General features: G+C 34.2%; 3 protein-coding genes across 3 annotated transcripts; 1 reads left to right on the top strand and 2 right to left on the bottom strand.

Annotated features, from left to right (window-relative positions):
• Nucleotides 1-8,034: 8,034 nt before the first annotated feature.
• Nucleotides 8,035-12,015, top strand: LOC107019027 (3-oxoacyl-[acyl-carrier-protein] reductase 4-like). Its single transcript, XM_015219615.2, has 11 exons — nt 8,035-8,360; nt 8,662-8,804; nt 9,512-9,565; nt 9,792-9,872; nt 9,948-9,993; nt 10,072-10,166; nt 10,247-10,279; nt 10,581-10,715; nt 10,795-10,888; nt 11,594-11,676; nt 11,768-12,015. The coding sequence occupies exons 1-11, from the start codon at nt 8,189-8,191 to the stop codon at nt 11,798-11,800; spliced, it is 969 nt and encodes a 322-aa protein (XP_015075101.1). The 5' UTR covers nt 8,035-8,188; the 3' UTR covers nt 11,801-12,015.
• A 3,047-nt stretch (nt 12,016-15,062) lies between these two features.
• On the bottom strand, nt 15,063-21,429 carry LOC107018752 (DNA polymerase alpha subunit B). Its single transcript, XM_015219314.2, has 16 exons — nt 21,264-21,429; nt 21,085-21,160; nt 19,949-20,074; nt 19,128-19,488; nt 18,955-19,050; nt 18,683-18,762; nt 18,170-18,245; nt 17,910-18,086; nt 17,130-17,234; nt 16,938-17,033; nt 16,757-16,849; nt 16,635-16,673; nt 16,498-16,539; nt 16,044-16,171; nt 15,811-15,937; nt 15,063-15,643 (listed from the first exon to the last, which is right to left on the bottom strand). The coding sequence occupies exons 1-16, from the start codon at nt 21,337-21,339 to the stop codon at nt 15,488-15,490; spliced, it is 1,854 nt and encodes a 617-aa protein (XP_015074800.1). The 5' UTR covers nt 21,340-21,429; the 3' UTR covers nt 15,063-15,487.
• A 794-nt stretch (nt 21,430-22,223) lies between these two features.
• Nucleotides 22,224-24,839, bottom strand: LOC107019272 (lysine histidine transporter 2-like). The gene is made up of 6 exons (XM_015219817.2): nt 24,638-24,839; nt 22,996-23,779; nt 22,815-22,920; nt 22,652-22,743; nt 22,503-22,571; nt 22,224-22,355 (listed from the first exon to the last, which is right to left on the bottom strand). Exons 1-6 carry the CDS (start codon nt 24,829-24,831, stop codon nt 22,257-22,259), a joined length of 1,344 nt encoding a protein of 447 aa, XP_015075303.1. The 5' UTR covers nt 24,832-24,839; the 3' UTR covers nt 22,224-22,256.
• Between the last annotated feature and the right edge of the window lie 247 nt (nt 24,840-25,086).

The following is a 25,086-nucleotide window of genomic DNA, read 5'->3' as shown; positions in this document are numbered from 1 at the left end:
ATTTCTCAAGAGTTGAAGTGTTTTGCAACGGGAGCTTACGACGGCTCGTCGTGGATGTGACGGCACGTCCTGCAGGTCCGTCACCGATTACAGAGAGTCGATTTTCAGTACCCAATTTCAGAAGTCTAAGTGTTCTGGAACGAGACACCTGCGACGGTCCGTCGTGCCCACGACGGTCCGTCCTGCAGGTCCGTCGCCAAGTTCAGAGAGTCTATTTCAGTACCCAAATTTCAGAATTTCTAAGTATGCTGAAACGAGACATCTTTGACGGGCCGTCGTGCCTATGACGGTCCGTCGTGATGTCCGTAATCTTAGCCAGTTTTTCCAGAAATAAATCTGCTGCTCAAAACGACTAAACAGGTCGTTACAGCTAGCCTCCCGTTATGCACCAATGTTTGAAGAGGGTTGTTAACCTTTATGAAAAAAAGAAGGGTTATTGGTCAGCTTCCTATAGTTGACTAATAGAGCTCGACCGATTGAGACAAGGCAGATGCGACCAATAGAAGGGATCTAATTTGAAGAAGGAAGTCATTTGTGGCTTTCGGAATATGGGCACTGAAATTGAAATTAATACTTAGGTCTTAACAGCGCCTTCAGCAAAGAAATTGTGAACCCCCCCTGACCAATTCATCAACAAATATTCCAACAATAATAATAAAAAATACGTGGGAATCAAAAAATTAAAAGGGGCGTCCTTCACGAGCTGGACTTTTAGAGATGAGGCTTTTTGGCGTAGAGAAGTCAATTTTGGGCCACCAAACCCTGGAAATGATGAAAAGTCCCTATGGAGTAAAAGAAAGTGTGTACATTGTCACACTTCTTGCCTTCCAAAGGTACCTAGAGGATGGGCCAGACGCAGCAGAGCAACGACCGGGGAGCGGGTTCCCCACTAGAAGGGGGACAGGAGACGACCATCTCAAGGCATATCATGACCTAAAGACAACACCGGCGAGACCTGGTAAAGCAATCTGATTGGGTGTCAGAGGATCCATAGTACCTGCAGCCTCCCGGACAATTATCGTACCCATCTTTCTAAATAACTCAATTGTCCTACCCACGCGCCGGTCTCTAGAAACTTCAGGAATGTTCAATTTGTATGGCCTTAATAATGAGAATATTTTGTGTGCCACTTCTAATGATGCATGCATTGCGGACAAACATATGTCAGTTTCGTAGATCAAGGCTTTCAAGGACTCCTGAGTTGGTGATTTATCACCAGGCAACACATACAGATTAGCAGATGGATGCCATAAATTCCTCTCAAAAATCATAAAATAGTGTGCTAAGAGATTGTAACACCAAGCCTATCCACCAAAATCATATACGGCCACGCCAGCTCTGTAACGTTGATTAGGATATCATCACCTAACACGCGTAATCAGCAAAAGCGGTATTACTCGTTGGGTATGCATATTTCATAACTAGCCACACCATATAATGGTTGGAAAGAACAAATAGGGACCATGATCCGTAGTAACCTAACAGTTGTCCTGTTAAGAAGGCAATCTCGCTCACCCTCTTGACCATCGGAGGGACGATAAGGAAAGTGTTGAAACCCAAGGAACTGTTGACTATTAATGATGCGCTTTTTCAAGTGTCAGTAGCGGAACATTCCGTCAATTGGGGAAGGTTTTTGGTGACAAGACCTGGAGATATCAAATGTGAGAATGCTGACATGAGTAATGAAAAATCCTGTGAAAAACACGATCGTCTGCCAGAGAAAGGTTTTCTGCGTTCAGTCAATCTACACAGAGTGAATCGGTCCCTAAGAAACCCCTAAAGGGCTGTTGTCCGATCGGTACATGAAAGTGACGAAGTTACTTTGACTACAGAACCATGACTGTCTGTTGGAGAGAATTCCGTTGCGTGAGCTCGGGGTAGAAGTTATGTACAAATGTATCATCATGCTATCAAGTATTTTGATTTAAGTTCTTTTCTTTATAAAAGTTGGAATAGAATAACCCGGGTGGCGGACATCAAATGGATTAGAGTTTCAAAAAACCAGAAGAGGTTCAATTCCTCCTTGATGTGGTTAAGGAAAAGATAGGTATCAGAGAATAAATTCAAAGGTTGATTCAGAAAGATGAAAGGTCCAAAAGTCTAAATAGGGGGTGAAAAATTCCCCATCTCATTGGATGCGAAAAACGAATCGACATCTCGATGTGATACAGCCCTTTCGATTTTAGTTGGGAAAGAACAGCGAAGTCACTAGATATTGCATTAAGAGTTTCTATTGCATCAAAGGTGGAAATGAAGAGCAGGCTAGGAATAAAATAGCTTGAACCGATTAGGCTCTTTGCACACCGCATGGGGTCCTTTCTTACGCATATGCAAGAAGCTCTTATTTCCCTAATATAAAGGGTTCTCACGCCAATCTTTCTTTCTTTCGGAAAAGTCCAATTACAAAGAAAAGAGAAGGTTGGCCCCGTCCCACGGGTTAGGTGTTTAGCTAAAGGTGGAAGTCCAAAACTTAATAAGGCAGCTTTGTTGGCGAAGCCGAGGCAAGAGCAAGGGATGAAAGAGAAGAGGAAGAATTCAATCTTTGGTCCATTCTCAATGGTTGGTTGGCTAAGATGCTTTGGTTTATCGGATTGATCGCGGTCGCCCTCACTAAACCAACTAGAAGTTAACTACTATATGCGCTCATCTCGCCAGAACCTAAATTTCTATTCACCTATGCTACATCACCTGAACCACTAGTAGTAGTACGATACTTATGGTTCTGAAAGATTCAAGCTCTTCCTAAATCATATTAGTACATATCTTTTTTATCAGAAACTTGTGATTTAGTTTTTGACGCAACAAGTAGGGGAAAACAATTCTTAATTGTTGGTACAAAAAATAAAGCAGTTGATTCAGTAGAGTGGGCTGCAATAAGGGCCCGGTGTCATTATGTTGATAAAAAATGGCTTGGCGTTATGTTAATGTATTGGTCCACTAGAGAAAAAAGACTTCATATGTTCAGGGACTTGAGAATGGAACAAAACAGGGGCAAGAAACTCCCGTTCCCTTCTCCTTCCTTACTCTTCCGAGGATGGTTCAGGGGGAGCTAAATACATGACAATTGAATCATAAGTCGAGATCATAAAGAGCATACCGCGAGTAGGAAATGAAATTAATACAATGGATTCAAAAGCATCAAACCTCTCTAGTTCGAAAAAATTGAAACATATCGAATGGTACCAGTCGGACTTAATAATAGAAGAATTTGACAGAAATATGTAAAATTGTCTTTCTTCTATTTCATAAAAAAGTTCAAATAAATTAGACAACGCTAACATGTTAATTTCTTTGTTATAATTTTTTTAAGTTGTTAATTACTTTCACTTGTAGTACATTTTACTTAATTTAAAAAACATATCATAGATTTTGACATATGCAGAAATTTCAAAAAAATTTAAATTCCTAATTATAGTGATTTATAATATATTTTAATTTGATTTTCAAAAATCTAAAAAATTTTAGAAGAATATAAAATTTTCATAACTTTTTCCCAAATAGAAGTATGCATGTCGATGAAGAATTGTTTGCTTCTAGCAACTGAAGTAGGCAAGTCAATGCTAGCATCTTATTAATAAGAGAAGAAAAAGTTTATTCACACTGATCATTCTGAAATTACACATTCATGCTCAATCTAAATACAAAAAAAGTTGTAGCCTACCTGTAGATCGATCGTGCGCGCTTAAAATACAAGGTTAGAGCTTTTTCTTTTCGAACGACCTTCAAACGTTGTCACGCTATCGGGATTACAATGTAAGTGTGATTGTTAGGACACCAGAACACACATAAAATGAAAATGGACCAATTTTAGTGTCAAACAAGAATTGTGGGATCCTGTTGAAAATTCTGAGATTGACTCCTTCAAGAGGTCCTAAACTACGCCTCAAACTTTTTCTAAGATTGAACAAAATTTAAGGCTCGAAAGTTGCCAACACAACAAAATGCGCAAATTCACAAGAAAAAACTGAAGACGAAGAGATGGTATCAGCTTCAAGGCAAAATTTACCTCAAACAGAGGTCCTCAACAACTTCTAATCATTCTACCATGTAGCCCCGAAAAATGTGAACGCGTGAAACTTTGATATGACTTAATTTCAACAAGAGGTCAAGGATAAATTGAAATGGTTTATGTCTCACATTTGTCTTTATTTATAAGGACAACTCTTCATCGCGATCGCGACTCATTAAGAGGTCGAACATCACGAACGTAGAGATCTTGTTTCACGGTTGCAATGACCAAGGAAGGTCAATTGTTCATCGTGATCGCGACAATGGGCCATGCCATCGAGAAGCATTAAGGCCAGACCTTTACAAAAGCGACCAAGGGCTCCCACACGATGCATATCATTTGGTTTGTCCAAGTTCCAAATCTCCAATGGGGTACTCTAAATCGATTCAGAACTCCGTGCATGCATACAAGATATACAACCCTACAAAATTCGATATTTCAAACTCAAGGTCAACCTGATAGAATATGGTTCCCACACCCAACCTCGTTTTAAGTCAAAATTCACGATGGGCCTCGAAATTAGTCTGGAGGCCTCTGGATATAAACAAAGGGATTATTTAGTCCAATCTTAATGTTTGAACCTAAACGTGTTGACAAAATTCTCTTCCGAGCTCGTTTACCCAAAATATTGACTAAAGTCAAACTTAGACTTCATATTTATCCTTATTTGATTTGGAGTAACTAAAAATTAACATTTTTATCCACATTTGATATATATCCTAAAAGATACATTATTATCTCACAATTTTCTTTATCTGACATACTTATCTTATATCTCAAAAAAAGAAAATATATTAATATAATTAGTTATAATTAGCTTATGATTTATTTCAGACATATCATATTTATTTTTTCTATTTATGTTTCTCAAAATTGCTATAAATATAGAGTATTCATGTTAACCTTTTTAGTATCAAATAACATACTTCTTCAATTTCTTTGTATTTGCAAAAATGACCTCAAATTCTATATGGACTTGGGAGGAACAAATGAAGTTTCTTGAAGCATTAGCTATTTGTGGTTTTGATGATACACTAGGTATGTGGCGTTATTTGGTTGATGTCACGGGGAAGAACCAGGAAGAAGTGAAATTTCACTTTGAAAAAGTTATGGTAGAAATAAAAAAGATTGAGGCAAGTCTAAGTCATTTGCTTGAAAATGAAGAGATAAGTGGTGGCCATAATAACAATCGTGATAATGATGAACAAAGGTAATTAATAACTTGATAGAAGTCATGAATAATCTATTGTCACGTTTATTACATTAGCCCTTTAATTGTTAGTTGAGATTTATAATATTAATACAAAATTGTCACATTATTTTTCCTCTCATTTATTTGGACTAATGAACTTGATTATTATATTGACAGTCCTCAGGGAGAAGATCTCAAGCTCAGTTAGAAGAAAGAAAGGAGAGAGAGGATGAAAACTCAAATGCTTTTGCTGAAATTGCCTTTATTTTTCGTATAATTTATTTTCATTTAGTTTAACAATGGAGATTTTTGCTATTAGTAAATATTTGCTCTAAGTATGTTGGTAGGTTACTCAAAATATCGTTCTTGTCCAAATTAATGAATTATTCTACCAATTCTGCTACATTATATTACTTAGGCAAAATGGTCTCGTAGATCCTTGTACTTGTATCAGTTTGTATTGTAAAGCCTTCTATTTACCCATTTGTCATCTAAACTCTTAAACTCAATTATAATGAAACTTTTAAATCCCTCTAACCATGTGTATAGCTCACTCTCCCTTACATAGATGACATGTCATATTCATGTCATATATACATTAATGCCAAGTCATAATTAATTTTTAATTATGAACAAAAAAATTAAATGAAACACAAAACCAATAAATTTTCTATTTTATCAAATAAAGTAAAATTATAATTTCTCTCACCAATTTCTCCACCTCCCCTAACCCACAATCACGTCAAAACTCAACCATCTCCATATTCCCATTTTTTTCACAGGAAAGAGGAGGCATCACTTTATTCAAATGAAATTCAACAAAAATTTACAGCTTTATGAAAATACATTGGAAGCATTTTTGGGGTTTTTGTAGAAGAGAAAAGAAAAGAAAAAGGACGTCGACGTCGCCGGAGAAACAATCATCATCGTCGTCGTCGCCATTTTTCTTTGCTCCTCCAACCTCTACAAAAACAACCTACGCCACCGCACCATCATATTTGGCGAAAAAACTCTTCTTCGTCGTGCTGCCATTCAGCGGTCTCGACGAGCGTTGGTCTCCAATAAATCAGTCGCTCGTCTCCAGCGAGTGCTGGTGTTTGGCGAGCGGTTGTCTCCGGTGATGATAAATCGTTGAGAAGGAAAAGAATTGGTCAGCAAAAAGGAAGGTGAAGTGGGGAAGAAGAAAAGATTTTTTAATTATTTATTTTTAATTTTTTTAACAGATAAAAGTTTTTCACTCACCTTAAGGTGCGTGAAGTCACACATTTTCGCCAACTCAGCCATCATAAAGACACGTAGGTTTGGTCAATGGTCAGAGGAATTTGTTAAATTGTGTTTTATTGAATTTAAGGGTTCAGATGACAAAAAGATAAGTTGAAGGGTTTAAAATACAAACTGCTACAAGTATAAGGGTCCATCAGACCATTTCGCCTATTGCTTATTTACTGTTTTTTCAGAGGAAAGACTAAAATAGTCCCTCATATTTGGGTTAAGGCTCAAAGTGATCCTTGCGTCAGTTTGCAATATTGGTGCACATTTTGTGCTCCACTAAAATTTTGTCTATTTTTTAATATTAATTTTGTCCATAATTTTTAACAAGGAATGTTCAATCGTTTTTTATATATTTAAAAGAGATATAATAACTTTATCTGAGAAAAGTGATAAGAAAAACACCTTGTGTTCATTAAAAAGTTTACTACAGCTAAACTAAGAACATCTTAAGAAAAAATTGTACTATTGCACGTGAAATTATCGTGATGAACCTCTCGACTTTACCTGCAATATGATTTTTACTAAACAAAACAAGTTGATTTCTTCTCACATTCTTTCATATGGAGTTTTTATTTCTACTAAATATAGATAATGACGATTGAACATTCCATACATAGGTTATGGATAAAATCAATACTAAAAAATACGTAAATTTTTGGAGGAGGACCAAAAGTGTGCCAATATTGCAAACATGAGGGACTATTAGTGCTCCACGTGAAAACTCAAGGATCACTTTAAGCTTTAACCCAAAGAAGAGGGACTATTTTGATTCTTTCCTCGTTTTTTCAACCTCATTTTGATGAATTCCTTTGTTATTGATAATCAATTTAAATGTGTTTTGACACTTGTCTAAAAAAAAGGAGGACTTTTATATTTTCTCTATTCTCTAATTGTTTGTCTACTTTTTAATTGACGTACTTATTAAGAAAACAATGATTGACATAATGAATTTACTATTTTATGTCTATTAATTATGAAGTGGCTAGATTAAACTTATAGATTTTTTTAAAAGTTCTACCTTATTCAAAATTAATTAATCGAGAGCATAATAGATTAAACAAAATTATCATTTCTTGATTTGTCAAAATAGAGAAATAAAAATTGAACAAATAATTAAGGACATATAGAAACATAGTTGAGTTCTTTTTTTATTTATTTCACAATTAGTGTTTAAAGCCTAATTCCAACTAAATTTGAATAACACATTATATAGTCCATTTAATTGAGAGTACACTCTAAATAAAATTTTCTCCATAATCAGACTCACCTAAAATTGTAATTAAAGATAAAATAATTAGAGCATTGTACCCAAGTTTGAGCTAATACTTTTTAGGTCCCTAATTACTAGTCCATTTTTTTGTCTTTAATAATTGTCCTTTTTAACAAATTAAGGACAAATCTTTTTTTTACATATTATACCGTCAATTAAGTACATTGAAAAAAAATAAAATTCATGAAAATATTAGATCATTAATTGATCAACTTTATAATTAATAAAAATAAAATAATAAATTTATTGTATCAATTTAAAAATCCACAAAGTAATGAGAGAGAAGTTTATGACATAACAATAACCCCTTGTATTGATCGCCCTCCCGCGAATGCCATTAAAGCAAGGACAGTTAGCTTTGTGGAAAATATCGAAACACCAACTCTACAACTAGTACGTAAAACCCTTTCTGCATTACCAATTTGTTGTTTGTTTCATTTCATCCATGGCTTCCTCTGCTTCTGGATCGGCTATTATGGCAGCGGGAATCACAACGGCGGACACCGGCGGACACAAAATCTGTCATTTCCGGCGACTTTTTTTGTCTAGTACACTCGACCACATAAACTACTCAAATTTGCAATGCAGATCAAACACCGAAAATTCATTTTCCTCTGGTAATAAACTTCATACCTTTTACTATATGATTTACTAGATAACAAGTGATTGTGTTTTGAATTTAGGAGAAATTTTAGATGTATTGTATTTTGGTTTTGCTCAATCATTTGTTAATAATGACGCTGAATCAGTGTTACAAGCCCTAGCGCCATATTTTTGCTTCCATAAAATTTGTGATTTATGATATATGATTTGTGCTAGTTTTTACATATGATATTTTATTCATTGTTAATCCATAAAAAGAAATAAAAAAAAGTAGAGAACTCTATTTTATTCATTGATAATGATGCTTTGGCGCAGTTGTAAAAGCACAAGCTGTTAACGTTGAACAAGCAGCTGCTCGAGTTGCTCCTAAAACTGAGGCTCCTGTTGTTATTGTTACTGGAGCTTCCAGAGGTATCGGTAAAGCTATTTCATTGGCTCTTGGGAAAGCTGGATGTAAGGTACAACATATGGCTATGTTAAACAAATTTACAGAATAAGGCCTAATAAATTTGATTGTAACTGGTACAAACAAGCGGAGAGCAGTGTCCGAAATGATGATAACATTGAAATCGACAAAATTCATTTAGTTGGTATTCCGTTTCCCAAGCATTACTTTGTTCCGGAAAGCTTCTTTAAATTGTTTTTAGAAATGGTTCATAAGGGAAAAGTACTGGAATAGATAGGACATACAAGTTTTTTTTGGTGAGATGATAACTACTAAATTATTTGACCTGAAGCCCCCTGCTGCATTGCTAGGACTATCTTCCTTTGTTTTGTGCTAAAATGCTAACAGTGCATAATATGCATGGCTAAACAAACTCAAGAAATACACATTTACACAAATGTTACTGTAACATGACGTATGAAGTTTCTGATCGAGAAACTTGGTAACAAGTGCAATTCTTTTACTTTTGGGTTCATACAGGTCTTATAAATTAGTGAAAAAGTTTTGTAACAGTTTTTGATATGTCTTCCCAAATGTATTTGTAAAGGATAAATAACATGGTTTTATATATGTTGTAGTTTTATATAAGTTCACATACACATAGAGTTCATTCTTTCATGTTGCTTTCTCTGCTCCAGATTCTCCTATGCATCGACTACGACAAATTGTTTCGTTTAATGTTTGCTTCTGAAAATTTTTGTCGTGAACTCCTTGTTGCAGGTTCTTGTTAATTATGCAAGGTCATCCAAGGAGGCTGAAGAAGTTTGCAAAGAGGTGAAGTGTTGCCTCCTGAGTAACTATCTTTGTGAATGTACTAAATACTACATATGGTGCAATATAATTAGGACAACTGGTGGTTGTCCCCATTATTGAAAGTGAGAGGGTGGGATGGTTAACCTTTGCCTTCGCTGGATTTTGTAGTTGATCTTAACTTTGGAGTTCCTTTCTTAATGGCTTAATGGGATATACATATGGTTGTTAATTATTTTGCTTTCAACAGATTGAGGCATGTGGTGGCCAGGCTCTTAGTTTTGGCGGAGATGTTTCCAAAGAAGCAGATGTGGAAGCTATGATAAAAACTGTGAGCATATTTTTGGATGTTGCCTATTGTTTGGAAAATCCATGTTCTAATTATGGTTTTGTGAAATTTCTGCAGGCAGTTGATGCTTGGGGAACTGTAGATGTTTTAATAAATAATGCAGGTTAATAGAAAAGAGACACCTCGTAGTTAGTACATCAGTTCTTTACCCACTGAAACTTCTCCGGTGATTTGATTTCAGGCATTACAAGAGATGGTTTATTAATGAGAATGACTACTAAACAGTGGCAGGAGGTTATTGATCTAAATCTAACTGGCGTATATCTCTGTACACAGGTGCCTTCTAGAATATTGATATCATTCACTTTGATAAGTTGCAAATTTAGATTGTAGATCTTAACATCTTGCTATTTCAGGCGGCAGCCAAGATTATGATGAAGAAGAAAAAGGTACTTGTATTCATGTGATTTATAACCCTTTTATGTTTCCACTGAGGTTCTTGTTTTGCTAAAGGTTTTCTTTTCCCCACTAAAAGAAATCATTCTAGTTCCGTTCATTCTTAAGGGAAAGGGGTAATGTACTTCCTCATCTTCAGCAGGAAAGTTGTTTCAGCCTTATAATTAATTTTCTCGTTGCAGAAGTGTCGGCAAATATAATTCAGGACGATATTTTATGAGTCATTTGTAAAACCATTTATTATCCTCAAAAGTTAATCTCCAATACTAATACCATTTGTCTGATTGTGAACAGGGTAAGATAATTAATATAGCATCAGTAGTTGGCCTTGTTGGCAATTTTGGGCAAGCTAACTATAGTGCAGCAAAGGCTGGTGTTATTGGTCTGACTAAAACTGTGGCCAAGGAATATGCAAGTAGAAATATTAATGTAAGTTGTTAAGACATGCTAAACTTCAGGTTACATTTGTTAATCTCTGTTCGATCAAATAAGTCCTCCATATTAACAGGTGAATGCTGTTGCCCCTGGGTTCATTGCATCCGATATGACTGCTAAGCTAGGGGATGACATTGAGAAAAAGATTTTGGGCCAAATCCCATTAGGTCAGATTTCTCTCCACATATTTAGCTACTATCTCTGAATAAATTGTTGTTGCCATCGTAGTCATAAATCCTGCTTCAGTTGGCAAAGAAAAACTGAGATGGAAAATAAGGAGTTGGTAAACTCCAAGTCATCCTCTCTAGTATCCGATAAAAGAAAGATTTTGGGATTTTGTAAATGATGGTGGACTTGAGAACCTTTGCAGGGTGAGAGCTGCATAAAGCAGCACCTTGAGATGATGTCAAGCTATGTCTGGGCACTTGCATTACCTTTAGGTCTTGGATGTGCTCATAATAAAAACTTTTAGGTCTTCCATGTGAGAGAGAGACTACTTGCCTCACATTTGTTGATCATTGATGAGGAAAAAGAAATGCAATAGGGCACAAATAAAAGATTTCAATGTCAATTAGTTGTGATTATGTTTTAAACATGTTAGTACATTTACTTTTAGATAATGTGTTTTCCAGGAGTATTTTAGTCCTGTCGAAATATAGATAGCTTAATAGTACTTTTTTTTTCTATTCATATAATGTTGGAATTGGTCTGAGATGAGCTTAGATTGAGCGACACGGTTAGTGAGGATTCATATAGTCAACCTCAACTTGTTTGAGATTGAGTCAGGAACACTACATATACTTTGAGTTGTATTTCCGTTATTCGACCCCCTACAGTTGATCTTGTTCTCATGCTACTTAAATGTGTTGCAGGAAGGTATGGTCAACCAGAAGAAGTTGCTGGACTTGTGGAATTCTTGGCCATTAATCCAGCATCAAATTACATCACTGGCCAGGTTTTAATATATTATTAGCATCTATATACAGTTTGAATGCAGAATTTGTTGTCATTGAGGATATTAATATTTCAATTATATGTTATTGTAGGTTTTAACTATTGATGGGGGTATGGTGATGTAAGAGGTTTTGGAAAATTACAAACTTTTGATTCCTCTTCAGCCAAATGAATGGTTGATACATGTCAAATGAAGCAAATTATTTGTTTACTTTGTATTTTTCCTACTTGATATGATTTTACTTATTTCTAAAAAATCTTGTTGAGGTTTTGTACTGAAAAAGACACTTATTATGTAGCTATCATGAGAACTGTCTTTATTTCAAGGGTTATTTTACCATTTCTGCTTCCATTTAAATTTGATCAGAATCTGCTTTATGAGATTATGAAGTTTTTTATGAGAAAAAGTATAATTTTTTTTTTAAAAAAAAACTATCGTATATGCCACAAAAAAAAATATTTTCAAATTTAAAGATATTGAAGCAACACATAGATAGTTTAATACTTCACGGGAGGATATATAATTTATGTCCCGCAAGATTTTCTTAGCGAGGATCTATAGAAAATAAATTATCTATGTTTTATGACTTTCTTTTGTCGAGAAAAGAATAATTTCTTAATTTTAAAGGAAGAGTCTGGGTAAATCCTTTTCGCTCAAAAATTACTAAATATATATACATATATATGCAAGGTTAAAATTAATTTTATATTTATATAATAAATATTGAATTCCTTTTAACTTCTTCATATATATATTTATTTTATTGTAATTTTGAATCCCTGAATAAAACATTTGACTCCCATATTATTCTTATCATACAATAGTTAGGGATAAGGTATGCTACATATCATCTTCCCTTCCCTATATTGCATATTATTATTGTGAGCCTTTTTAAGCAAGATAAATGAATTTCTACAAAAATATATGTAAATATTCTTACCATATCACCAAATTGTAAATATACCTCTGAACTATTATAAATAGTATGTAAATACCTTCTGTCATACTCCTGGTATATTGGTCTTCCTGTCGTTAAAAAACTAGAGCACATATATCCTTCACTCTAACAGAAGGCTAAATAGGGATAAGTGAAACAATATTATCCGTTGATCCGATATTTAATAAATGTCGAGTCGGTGGATAAGATTATGACACTTGTGTGACCGTTAGTATAAAGGATATATATATTTTAGTTTTTGAACGAAAGGGCACTAATGTCCTAAAAGTATGACGGAAAGTATCTACGCCCTATTTACGATAACTCGAGGATATATCTCATTTTTTTCCTTAATCAATCCTTTTTGGAATATTCTCCCGGCACAAAGTATAACGTGTGGAACTGAGAGATGTTCCTTTCTTCTTTAGGAAGGGATTTTTATTTTTATTATATATACATACATCAATCACATTACAAGAATTCACTAATATCTATAAATTGAAAAAAAAAATAGTCTTTTTCCTTGTTAGATTCTCTATATCTATAGCTAGAAATATTTATCCCAAAAACAAAAATTGCATAAAGATTCAATCTTTTCTTGATCTTTTAATGGAAACTTTGAAAATCTTGGAACCAAACCTTATTGGATTTAGTCTTTTATTCACTATCATTTATTTCTTTGGATATTTTATCATTTTCAAAGATTGGAAAGAAAAATTGAAATTTGATGCTTCAAGTTGTATAATGTCTTTTGTACATGGTACTCTTGCTACTATCTTATCCATATACTCAATCTCCCAAACTTCATTCCAAATTCTTGATTTTTCCATCAAAAACTCAACATTCCAAGAAATGATTCTTGAATATAGCATTGCATACTTCTTAATTGATCTTTTACATTACTTGATCTTTCATCCAAGTGATATTCTATTCATTGCTCATCATTTGGCTACTCTTTACGTGTTTTTAACTTGTCGATTCATCGTTCATCATGGTGGAGTTACTCTTATTAGCCTTCTTGTTCTAGCTGAGATCACAAGTCCTTTGCAGAACATATGGAGTCTTGCTAGATATCGAAGAATCGATACACCTATGGCTGCTGAATTGTATGATAAATTGTCACCACTATTTTATATGTTGTACAGTTTGGTTAGAGGGATTCTTGGACCATTGTTTGTATATAAGATGGGATTGGCTTTTGCAAGTGGAAAAGGAGATGGTGTGATTTGTAGGACTATGTGGATGTCTTGGATGTTTGTGATTGTAAGTGCAATCTTGGTTAGTATATTGTGGGTGATGAATCGTTGGGTAGACTTGCTTAGAGAAAGACAGAGGAAGTTGTTGAAGAAATGTAATTGATACATAGATTCAATTTTATTGGATTGAAGAATTTAGTATTTTGTAAATTATATTGTTCGTTTAAATTAGCGTTTTCAGAGTTGTTTTTCTAGGATGAGACTTTCCAAAAACAATTTGGGCGCTAATTGGTATAGATTCATAAGATGTACGTCCTACAATTTGGAGTATGTTTCGGGCATAAAATGTAAGTCTAGACGTAAAATTACATCTAAAATGTTAATTTTATTTTTATTATTTTTAAATTATATTTTTTTACTATAAATCATTTTTTTTATTATCGGTGTAATGATATTTATATTTTATGTTATTATATTTTTTACTTTATAGTAACATTTTTATAATATACCAATAAATAAAGCAACTTCCATAGAAAATGACGTGTCATAAACAACTTTTTTTGTTCTTTCCTTCTTTAAAATATATAAACAATAATTCATGCAAATATTAGTTGAAGATGGGACTCGTAGATATGGAGGTTGATGATGGTTTATAATAATTATATAAAAGATTTTCTACGCTTGGTGATTTGTTTAAATTAATTTGTAGTATCATTGAAAGTTTTACTTTTATTTATTTTCTTAGTAATAAAATTATAAAATTGAACATACACGAGTCTCAAAATATACGTCCGATAGATCCATGAGACTTACATCTCGTGTCTCAGACTTAAAATATACGTCCGATAGATCCATGAGACTTACATCTCGTGTCTCAGACTTACATATGCTTCACGCCCTAAAACACGGTTTAAAAATGACTATTTTTTACATCCTTCTTTAGTTTGTTGTTTCGATACCTACATAAAAGTGGAGTGTTCAAGTTGTTCATTGTCTTACAAAAACATGACAAAACCAAAAGGGAAGCAATTTCCAATGTCATTTCTTTTTGTCCGTATATTTTGTTAGTTTACTTGAAGTTCTTGTAATGACATAGAGTATTGAGCAAAAGTTAAGTTTGAGTTTCTGAAAAGTTAATTTTATTTGTTTGACCTAAACAGAAAAAAATCTTAAACTTCTTTGTAATCAATTTTTCACATATTTCTATATAACACTTCCCAAAAACTGAAAATAACTACTCTTGCAAACTCAAGTCTAAGAAAAATTTAAAGGGACACTTGACAACCCTTTACCCTTGCAATATTGTATTTCATCATATAGAAAAGGATCTCCCAAGAACTAACACATAGTCACAGTAGTTTCTATGTTGCATTTTCTACTTCCTATGGACAAAGGCAGTACAACTTATCGCGTATAAATAAACCTCCTACATTTGACCTCAGAAAGGTCCTAGGATGCTATAACCAGCTCGACAGAACAATAACTTCCTTAATATTAACATAGGAAACTAGGGGAAGTGTAAAACTACCAAGGGAATAGATGCTAGTTACTTGTTTCCATGACAAGCCGTCTGCCCCAGTTCTTCATAGTCGTTGCTGTGACTTAGCTCATGGGTTTCCATAATCTTTGCTACTGCTAAACACATAACTGCAGGAAGATTAGTGTGTGTCTCTCGATGTTATATACGAAGGACTGAAGCACTTGATGAATCACAGCTTCCGTGATAGTTAAGCTCCACGAAGAAACCTCCTCCTTCTCCCCTTGAAAGTCGTCCAGGATTCACACATATGCACTTCACTTCTTCTCCTTCACTTCTTTCACCAAGGGAGACCACCTGCAGGAAGATTAAATTGAGGAATTAAGAAAAGGATTTCAAAAGTTGATGGTGTGTATTTTACATTCTAGAGCATGCATGTCTATTCAACAGAGTTCGTTGCTTTAGTTTATATAGCTGAGATGATAGAAACAAATATTGATTTGGAAATCAACAGCTCATCTTACCCTAACAAAGTGAGCCAAATCTGAGGGTAAAATAAGTATATCTGGGGCTGTTGACATCTGAAGAGCTTCTGGAGCTAGAGAGAAATCAATGGGTACGCCTTCAGCTGGTGGATATAGAGGATAGAAGCTGCAGTGTGCAGAAAAGACCAAACAGAAAAAGGATTCAGAAAATATTAGGTTAGCTGAGCTTCTGCATAAACGAGGAATCACAAATGGTGTCCCATGAAACATGCCTGCGCTGGTTTAAGATATGGTTCGCAAGAGTTGTCATCCGTTGCTTGGATCCCCCTTGTGGATTTCGTGAAATTTCCTCTGCACTGAGCTGTTTAAGAACATCAACCGTACAGCAAGCCACTTTCACCTGAATATAACACAACATCAAGAACTGGAATAGCATGTAGACATCCACTTACACTTGCGGTGAGAGGTAAAAGTAATCTCGCAACTGCTTACTGAGATAAATATTTCGTATTGATGTATCGTCTAACTTTTATTTTCACGTCATACTCAATTCAATTTTTACAGTCTAGCTACAGGCAGACAGCATAGACATAACTATTACAAGATTCTTCAGATTAATTAAGTGAGAGTATAATTCGAGCTTGCATCTTGAATGTGAGATGAGAACCATGTGTAGAAGTTAAGAAAACACAAGGGAATGCAGTTATTTGAAATATCAGCTTCTACCTCATTTGCACAGAATATTCCAGGATTTGTAATGCTATTTATCTGGAAACATATAACATATTTGTTAGTAATGGTACATCACCGGACTATTTTTTCTTCTCTAGGGAACCATTGACGTGAGGCAGTACACTGCATACCTGATGCTCAAGATCAGGCAACTGAATGTCGAAGGCTGGCTGTAAGCAACAAAAATGATGTTTCAATATTGTACGTCAGATATGACACCAAACAAGATGACTACGCTGATGGAGATTTTCACCTGAGGGTAAACGAAGTCATGGCTAGCATCTCGTACAGATGGAACAAGAACCACACGAGCAGCAGAACCCATATATTCTACATAATCTCTCAACTGAAAACCAACCAATGGAAGGAAACTAAATAAACATATAGGCCAAACTCAATTCGAAAAGGGAAAGAAGTTTTCTATATACAGATACCCTTGCAAGAATTTCATCCTGAAAGATTTCATCAAATGTCCTATCTACAGTTCCTTTCTTGATTTCGGGATGATCTGAATCTATAAATGGTCCTAGCTGTCAAGAGAATTTACAACGGTAAAATGAAATTTCTATATCAGTTAATAAAAAAAGTTATATACAACTTTGGTATGAGAGCTGTAAACTCATTACCAGTATGATCAACTGAGGCTGCTTGCGCCGCGCGTACGACAGAAGCTCAGCAAGAGGTTCAAAGAATAAATTATCAACGGTTGTAAAAGGACCCGCAGCTATAATCTGAACAAGGACGTAAAATGTTGAGAAGACACAAAAAAAGGAAGATTTTTTAGAGAATGAATGGTATAATCATGTATTGCAGAAAAAAGATTGGTTGTGGATCCAAAAGGTAGAACCAAACCATGCATTCCCTTTCTTCATCTACACTGTAGTCAGTACAAATAAAGGAAAAAAGAAAAGAAAAGTGGGCAAACAAACACACCCACATAAAACTAAATGGATAATGCGAGCAGCAAAATCTGCAAACCGGAAGACTCCCTTATGGAAGGTAATATTCATCATATGACATACATAATAACATGCCAAATATTCCTCTTTTAAATGAATTCTTGTAAAGTGCTATCAGAGCTCAACTCGGTGGTTTAACTAGCCCGCATGGGTTACCGCTAGTAATAAGGCAACCCATATCTCTGAAATGCACTCCAACATTGTCTGTTGCTAAATGGGAAGCTAAAAGGTAACAGATTTGATATGAGGTGCCAGTATCCTTAAGTTTCTCATAATGAGAAAGGCAGGCATGAAAGACGAACACCCAAATCCAAGGATACTTCTTGGTATAACAGTCATTTCCTATATTCATATAATTGCATAATTTCAACCATTACTAACCCGAATACAGGTATCTCACTCTTATTTTTAATGTTGTAGATTTATATGCAATACAAGCTTACGCACCAATGATAGCTCTGGCATAGCAGCCACGGCATTGGTTGACTGAAGATATTGATCCATTGCTTGTTTCTTTGTAGGTGGGAGATTTTCCGTGGAAGAGGCTGACAAAGGAATGCGGTCAACAATCTTTGATGCAATAAGACAATGGCCGCTTGGGTTATGCCCTTCAACACCAACCACCTGAGTATGAATATTTGAGGTTCATCCTTTTTCAACATTTTGAAGTACTAATAAAATAACGGATGCACTCTGTTTAAAAATACCTGGCCAGGGAAAACAGAGAAGTGGTCCAAGTTTTGCAAGTCAAGGCGCACACGTTGACCTCCAGAATGCTCAACGCTGTCAGCAAGTCAGCAACTAGATATCGTTAATTATAATGAGCAGCATATCCATGGACAGACAAATTTACATTAAATAGATGGAAAATTCTCTATGTTCCTTTAACGTTCATCAAGCATGTCAATATTGTGAAATAATGAATTCAATGACAAAGCTAGTCAATATATCAGTGGCAATATGCATAATAAGCTTCTAAGAATATGATGTAACTATCATACTTCAACTACTGTTGACTGATTTGACCAAGAGCGATAGACGGGTGTGGAATCCTCTAAAGTCTATATATTCAAATGCTTACGAAGTGAATTGATGATAAATTCAACCAGGGTGGACCATCTGCAAACTGTGGAAAAATTGAGACCAACACCTCTGAAAATAAAGCGTTGAATTCACAGGGAAAGTGAAAGGCTGATTATATATGCACAGAATTTCTTTACCTGCTTTGGAGTAAAATAGGCTTTTCCTTCAAACGCCCTTCTTCCTCACAACAAATCATACCAACAGCAAATACGGATCTCTGAAACAACAGGGTCCATAAAAGAGTTAAAAATGTGTCCCTTCACCAATATAGAAATCAAGATAATAATTGAAAAAACACCTAGACATACATAGTACAATGCACTTAAGTGCAGGACTTCTAATACTAGTGATTGCATTATAGTGCAAAATTTGGAGAGGGAATTTCATAATTCAGAAGCAAAGATGTTACCTGTGAAGCAACTGTAGGATCAGTTGGTTCCTCGTGCAGTCCAGAGGCTACAAGTGCTGTTGTGTGATCTTTTATTCGGCTTTCAAGAAAATTAAACTGATACAAGAAAAAAAATAGTAAGGACTTCGTAGCGGAAAAACCTGGGCGTTCTACAACTGTAACATGATAAGTACCTTATTTTCCGTCCTGTCATACATGAACCTGCACCCTGGTTCAGGTTTAGAGCTAATGATCTGCAAAGAACATCTTTTGATTGGTTGGACTCTCTTTATAATGTCATCACTGGGGTTCTCCTCATCGTTTTCTATTTTCATACTTTCTCCATTAGCGTTCTCATTGAGAGTAAACTGCACCACAAACTTGTTCTTTCTTTGTCCAAAGGGTGTGATTGTTTCTAAATGCTTTCTGGAAGTGGAAATGCTCCCATTAGTTTTTCGTGCTGAAACAATTGTTTCTGTCTGTGATGTCTTCCGTTTATCTGTTGGAGTACCAAGAATTATGTCCTTTGTGTTCTCGTATTCATCATTCAACATCCTGCATTGATATTTTCAGCATAAAGCATTGAAAAGACGCATATTTTAGTAGCCTGAGCAAAAACTATCCACATTAGAGGCCACTTAACAAAGTTCGCCTTTGTTTTTAGGTTAGTTAATAAAGTAGAGAAATTTTTCTTTTGTTTCCCACTTCACAAAAATTAACAAGAGGACAGATAGAGTTCAAAGAAAAGTGGATCATATGCATATATACATGTTAACAATTAATATTAGCAGAAGTATTTCTCTAATAGAGATGTCCAGAATCACAGGCACAAGAGATATAAAATATGAAAAGGTTTTACTGAAAGCAATATATTTGGCCCCTGGTCCTAAGAAGGCTAATTGCTCATTGGCCAGACAGTCGATTCATCATATAAGTCAGCCCAGTTGAGACATGGAAAGAAGGGAGGTTTAAGGATACTGAAATCATAAACTCAGAAAGGTTGGAGTACACTCACATCGAAATATCACTGGAGTAGAAATGTAAACCAGGTTCCTTTTTAACAATGTCCTCTCTCCGCTCATTCTGTAATTGTTGTAGAAACGCACCCATATGTGAACTCTGCACCGTCAATTGCAGACCCCTGAAGAAATGGCCATCAAGTCAGGTTAATATTTCAATAACAATTCATAGGAGTAAAATTTAACGCCACCTCAGTTTGTATCCAGAGGTGAAAAGAACATCAAAGAGTCAAATTTTAGTTATATATATCAAGAAAAACAGAAAGAAAATCCAGTGCTTCTAGTTATTTGACTATCCATTTGTTGCTCCACAGTGTTTGTGTTTTACCACTTCGCTATTCTGTTCTTCAACATTCCCGCTGACCAACTTAACAAAAGAGCATTTATTTTTGGATAAAGGTCATATCTGTAGTCCTAAATACTTGCATCCTGTCATTTACTAAAAGACAAGAAAATACTAGGCCTTTTAAATTTTAGAAGCATCTGGTCTAATAAAAAATGTGTCAATATCTTTTCTGCAATGAACACGAGTATGGAATTTTACTATGATCTATCTAATTAGCTTGAGAAGCTGAAAAACTGGAAGCCCAAAGTGTCTAAGCAATTTGAACATCCAGCCCTCACTCCTAAAAAAGTGTGGCTCGTTGTTGTTGTTGTTTTCATCCACATAATCTTCAAGTTTCTCACAATTCAAGAAAGAGTCTTTGTTTCACTAGTAAAATGGCCACATATTAAGCTTAAATGACTCAGCTCTCCTTTATCACAACAAAAAGGGCATGTAAACTCCATTTAAGTTGTCTTTTAAAATCAATCATGCTTTCGTAACAGACAGACTTAATTAACAAGTGTAGAGTTCCAATGCATAAACGTCTATTAGATTGGTATTTACAAGATAACAGGATCTACTGCTTCAACATGGTATGGTAATGGCAGCAGATGCAGTTGTATTTGCTCATCAAGCTAGTTAGAACTCTGGATCCTCCCTATATAGTACACTAACTTCTTCATAAAGTACTGAATTTTCTTTTTTCTTCTAATTTCCTAGTTCGCTTACTAAGCAATAAAAACCGAAATCTGCACAAAATACAAAAAAACAAATATGCTTTTCTTTCAGTAAAGTTACAAATCTGACCTATTGAGAGAGTAGACATCCCAGCTAGAAACAAGATCGGAGGGGCTTAGGCTGTATTGAATACAGAAAGTAAGACCTAAAAAGCACAAAATCAAATCAGGGATCATAACCTCCTGAATTCATTATACACTGCGAGAAATGAAGCAAAAAGAAAAGAAAATCAACTTGTTTTTACTTACATTTGTTGAGAATTTCTGCTTCATCATCGAAACTAAAGCCATTTTTCAGGAATTCAGCTTTGATTTCCTCTTCCATGGCGGTCGCGAGCCTAGGGTTAGGTTTTTTTGGGGGGTCTGTTGGAGAAGAGAACAAATTTAGCTGAGAGGAAAATGGCGGGAAAATATTCCCTCCACTTCTACCGTTTCTTATAATTTATAGTCACAAATTTCCTAAATAATTTTAGAAATATAAAAGTATAGATGTAGTTTTGTAAAATATTTCTCATTTTGTTTTGCATATAAAGAAGTATTATTTGATAAACTAAATACTATTTTTATTGTAAATTTTAAATATTACAAATGATTAACTATGTTGTTTTTATTGTATTGTTCATGAAAAATTCATAATAATTTTGAAGATTTATATTCGAATTCATAGTGAAAAATAAATATTTTTACCCAGAGTTCCGTATGGCTATTATATATATATAGAATGAAAAAGAGAGAGTATTGAGTAAGAGCCTTATTTTAGTATAGATAATATATAGGTAGTGTTTCAGTTTGGTCTTTAATATATTTTATATGATTGAAATATTTTTAATGTATAATAAAAATATTTATTTTAATCTTAAACATATTTTATTTGATTGAAATGTCTATCATATAAAATAATATATATCAAAACTTACCATTGATATTCATTTAGGTTATTTACCACAAATATAATAAATTAATTTTAAAAAAATTAAATTTAAATATGCACCACACAACTTATAAAATTCGTCATAAAATCAAATAAATAATTAATAATATCACAATTTAAACCTCGATAAACATTTATGGTATTTAAATAGACTCGAGAGTTCTTATAAAACTAAAGAACTATCTCTCTGCCTTACATAAACAGGCATAATAAAGAACCATAAACATCTAAATTAATTTTTCAAAATGATTAAAAAAAAAAATCTTATCAATTCTAAATCTCTAAAATTCCATACAAAAACAGATTGGCTATCATTGGTAGAAGTGATAAGTCTTGACAGATTTAATTATGCTCCACATTCCACCAATAGGAGATAAAACAGTCAAAAGAATACCCACTATGATACACACCTGCAATATATTCAAAATAAAGTAATTAAAAAAATATACATATTTTATTTTATATCAGTTAGTTTGACTTAAAACCAAATTTTCGACTACATAAATTAAATCGAGAATTTGAAAAGGAAAAAAAAGTTGCACTATGTTTAAACTTACCCAATTGATAGTCCATGACAAGCCAAACCTTTTGGGCTTTTTGAGTCTAAGCCAAATGATACATGGAAGCTGTAAAAAGGAAGAAAAAGTTAATATATAGAGTATATAGTTATAGTTTCATATTAATGAAATATATAGAGTATACTTACATAGTATGTAGTTGGTGCCAAAGCAAAGCCTCCAAAGAATCCCATTAAACCACCAAAGAATGGAAATGTGATAGCCACAAACAATGTAAATGCTACAAAAAATAACTCAATCATAAAATTAATATATAGTTATCTTTTTAGTAATGAAAAAACTGAAACTTACCAACAAAAACCATACGCACAAGAAAGCGTAGGGAAAAAGAAGGTTTATATTTCATTGTCTTGACAGCAAATGTCTCAATCATGTCAAACACTGGCATTGCAAAAACCTAAGGCGATATCCAAACATTAAAGACTTGAATAATGTAAGAGATGCAAATGAGAGTCTAGTGTGTTATTATTACCTGGTAACTTCCAATGACATGAAAGACTACGAAGATGTTCGCAGCAGCAACAATCCAAACAGGTTTATGTAGTGTAAGCAAAATGTTATCCTCGACTCCATTACCAAACACCCAGTATCCAATGAAAGCAACAGGCAAATAGCATATCGCGACTATAACATAAGCTATGAATACCCCTTTCCACATAGCTTTTTTTGATGGATTCTCTGGTGTTGAAGGAATAGTAGCTTGAATCTCAAGTACAACATTATGTCCAGCATAGGAAAATGCTACATTACCTAATGCACTTAAAAACATAAACACATTATCTGAATCTTTTGTGCTTCTTGGACTATAACTAACAACTTGTGTACCAACCGCGTGCTCTTTTATTGATGCAATCCATGCTATAAAAGAATATGAGATGGATAAAACAGCCGCGACAAATGAAACAGAGGAGAGGGAGTTGAAATTTGGTAAGAGAGATAAGAGAAACTGGATGGATGAAAAGAAGATGATGAAATAGGTGAGCTTGAGTGGTTTGGCGTTTGGTGATATAATTTCTTGAAATTTTTGCAGTGATTTTCCCCCAGTTACTAGGTAGATAATGCAAGTGCTGACCTCTACCACCAGTTGTTGTGGAACAACGATCCAGAGGCCAAGTTTATCGCCAAACGCGCATTGACCTAGTTCATGATATCTGTCAAATCTCTTTCCAGGAATCATTTCATGCATCTCAACCATTTGCCAGATTGTGTAAAATGTTATAACCCATGAGAGTACCAGGGCTGTTACACCAGCTCCCCTGCATAAACACATCAAAACATCAAACAATGTGCTAATACTACAATCTTTCTATCTTCACAACCATTTGAAAATATGAATGAATGTGCTAATACTCGACTACAGAGTATACACAGTCTTTCTATCATCACAACATAGTGATAAACCATTTGAAAATATGAATGAATGTGCTCTATCTCCAAAACTCAGAGTCTCTATCTCCAAAAAGTAGTGATAAACCATTTGAAAATATGAACGCTATCACAAGGCAGTGGTAAACCATTTGAAAATATGAACGGATGTGCTAATACTCTAGTAAACCATTTGAAAATATGAATGAATATGCAATACTTGATAACCGAGGATAGTCAGTCTCTCTATCTCCAATACTCGATAACAGATTACAAACAATCTCTCTATCTCCACGTTTGAAAATATGAACGAATGTGCTAATACTCGATTACAAAAGACCGTCTCTCTTCCATAAGGTAGTGAGTAAGGTATGCTCAAATACAAATTTATTACTATATATGTATAAGAAATTGTTGGATTGAGAATGTAACAAACACAAATTTCAATACTAGAAAAAAAATAAACTCAAATTATATGTTTTGATTTTATCCTTTAATTTTCTTACATTTGTACTGTAGAAGCGTGCATACGAGATTTTTCTCTAATTACAAAATTAAAATAATAATATATATATAAAGATTTGCAAAAATCAATTTTTTAAATCTTTTAAAAATTATAAACCCTAATATTGAAAAAACTATAGTACATAAGATAATATCGATTACGTTGAATGTTATACTATATCATATATGAAATATTCATATTCTCGACTCAAATTACAATTAAAAAAAAATAAAAAAATATTTACCATCCCATCTGAGACATAGCGTAAGGTAGACTAAGAACACCAGCACCAACCATAGCGGTAACATTATGCATGGTTGAGTACCACCACTTGGCAGTCCGGCTCGATGTTATCGGTAGCCATTCATCGATTGTTTTTTGCTCCTTAGTCCTTGTATCGATTTCTTTATTAACTCCATTTTCACCAACGCGAGCCATGAAAATAAATTCTATATAGACTAATTAATGTAAATAAGAAGGAAAATTCTATGAGAGAATAAAGAGTAAGAAAAATAAGAGAAGAAAAAAGAATTTAACATGAATTTCTAGTCTTCTTCGTTTGTTTGTTTTTTTTTTTCAACAAGAGAAGAAAAAAATGAGAATATAATTTTTATAGGCCAAAGTCTCCTATTTTATACTGGTAAGGTAACTAACTCATCCCTACATTCTAGTTTTTTTAGTAGATAATTTAGT

Source organism: Solanum pennellii, chromosome 5 (assembly GCF_001406875.1).
Source record: "Solanum pennellii chromosome 5, SPENNV200".
In the NCBI taxonomy this organism is placed as follows: domain Eukaryota; kingdom Viridiplantae; phylum Streptophyta; class Magnoliopsida; order Solanales; family Solanaceae; genus Solanum; species Solanum pennellii.
Note: the sequence above shows the minus strand (reverse complement) of the source record. Positions and strands in the feature narration are given on the sequence as shown.

Coding starts and splice junctions, on each gene's coding strand:
- LOC107018752 (XM_015219314.2), bottom strand. CDS start 21,339: ATGGAAGAGGAAATCAAAGCTGAATTCCTGAAAAATGGCTTTAGTTTC. Junction 16,674..16,756: donor ATGACTTCGTTTACCCTCAG/GTGAAAATCTCC, acceptor TGTTGCTTACAG/CCAGCCTTCGACATTCAGTT. Junction 16,540..16,634: donor TGCCTGATCTTGAGCATCAG/GTATGCAGTGTA, acceptor ATATGTTTCCAG/ATAAATAGCATTACAAATCC.
- LOC107019027 (XM_015219615.2), top strand. CDS start 8,189: ATGGCTTCCTCTGCTTCTGGATCGGCTATTATGGCAGCGGGAATCACA. Junction 9,994..10,071: donor TGTTTTAATAAATAATGCAG/GTTAATAGAAAA, acceptor ATTTGATTTCAG/GCATTACAAGAGATGGTTTA. Junction 10,167..10,246: donor GCGTATATCTCTGTACACAG/GTGCCTTCTAGA, acceptor TTGCTATTTCAG/GCGGCAGCCAAGATTATGAT.
- LOC107019272 (XM_015219817.2), bottom strand. CDS start 24,831: ATGGCTCGCGTTGGTGAAAATGGAGTTAATAAAGAAATCGATACAAGG. Junction 22,921..22,995: donor ATGTCATTGGAAGTTACCAG/GTAATAATAACA, acceptor ATATCGCCTTAG/GTTTTTGCAATGCCAGTGTT. Junction 22,572..22,651: donor TGGCACCAACTACATACTAT/GTAAGTATACTC, acceptor TCCTTTTTACAG/CTTCCATGTATCATTTGGCT.